Raw genomic sequence first — 1,322 nt, forward strand, 5'->3', positions numbered from 1 at the left:
CAAACGCCCACAACTCCCCCCCACGTGCCTAAGTGTTTGTATGCGTGCGCGCGTGCGTGGGTAAGGGATATCCGAGGCCCTTTTCCCTGCAGTCCCTTTCACCAGCAACCGCAACACCCCGTCATCCAGGGAGTCATACAGGGAGTCTGCCGCAGGAATCGATAAAGGGGCGGCCGTGCACAAGCGAGTGCCGATGATATCCCCAGTCATTGGATATCAACATTATCTTTGGCGAGGCTTTACGGGTGAGAGAAAAGGAGGCGATTTTCTGAAGTGAAAATATTGAGCGTAAAAGCAGATTTTGTGGTTGTTTTGTTGTGTTTTCAGAATGTCTGTTTGTTTTTTTGTGTGTTTTTTGTTTTTTGTTTTTTGTAATTGTCAAGGTTCTGATTTTATTCTGATTATATGATAAAAAAACAACAACAACTGTAGGTTGTAATTGATAATTTCATGATTATATTTCAGTGTTTATATCTTAATTGCACGTTCTATCGTTTGCCTTGAAAATTATATAATGCACCACTCTTATATTATATCAGATATTTTAATTTGTGATTGCCGTGCGCAGATTTGAAGGCATGTGCAGATTAAATGAACACACACACACACAAACAAACATATATATGCACACATACACACACACACACACACACACACACAGAAAATAGTAGATAAAGAACTTAAATTACGGATGTGTTTGCTTCATATTCAATTAAACTAATTCTTGCACATATATATGTTGTGTGTGTGTGTGTGTGTGTGTATGTGTGTGTGTGTGTGTGTGTGTGTGTGTGTGTGTGTGTGTGTGTGTGTGTGTGTGTGTGTGTGTGTGTGTGTGTGTGTGTGTGTGTGTGAGCACATACAGATATATATGAATTAATATTATCATTTTCATCATTATTATCATTATTGTTATTATCCAAATTATTGTTATGTATTATTTCTAATCTTTATCATTATTATTGTTATTAACACTAACATTATCATTATTGTCATTAGCATCATTGCTGTTGTTATTATCATCATGATCATTATCGTTATCATCATCATTATTATTTTTTTGCCATCATTATTATTATTTTATCAGTATTATTATCATTATTATTTTCATTATCATTTCTGTTATCATTATTAGCATCATTAATTATTTTTATTATTATAACTTTCATTATCATTATTATAACTTTCATTATCATCATAATTATCATTATTATTATCATAATTATCATTATTGTTATTATTGTTGTTGTTATTATCAATATTATCACTATTGTAATTAAAAACATTTTCATTAGCTTCATCATTTCTATCATTATCATTGT

General features: G+C 32.5%; 1 protein-coding gene across 1 annotated transcript in view; it reads left to right on the forward strand.

The window, feature by feature from the left end:
• The window catches only part of LOC138863131 (uncharacterized), a 5,049-nt gene extending 4,458 nt beyond the window's left edge, over positions 1-591 (forward strand). Inside the window, exons 4-5 of the mRNA XM_070126842.1 lie at positions 106-245; positions 569-591. Coding sequence (XP_069982943.1) covers positions 106-245; positions 569-591 — 163 coding nt within the window. The remainder of the gene's footprint in view (positions 1-105; positions 246-568) is intronic.
• The last annotated feature ends 731 nt before the right edge of the window (positions 592-1,322 follow it).

Source organism: Penaeus vannamei, chromosome 11, assembly GCF_042767895.1.
Source record: "Penaeus vannamei isolate JL-2024 chromosome 11, ASM4276789v1, whole genome shotgun sequence".
In the NCBI taxonomy this organism is placed as follows: domain Eukaryota; kingdom Metazoa; phylum Arthropoda; class Malacostraca; order Decapoda; family Penaeidae; genus Penaeus; species Penaeus vannamei.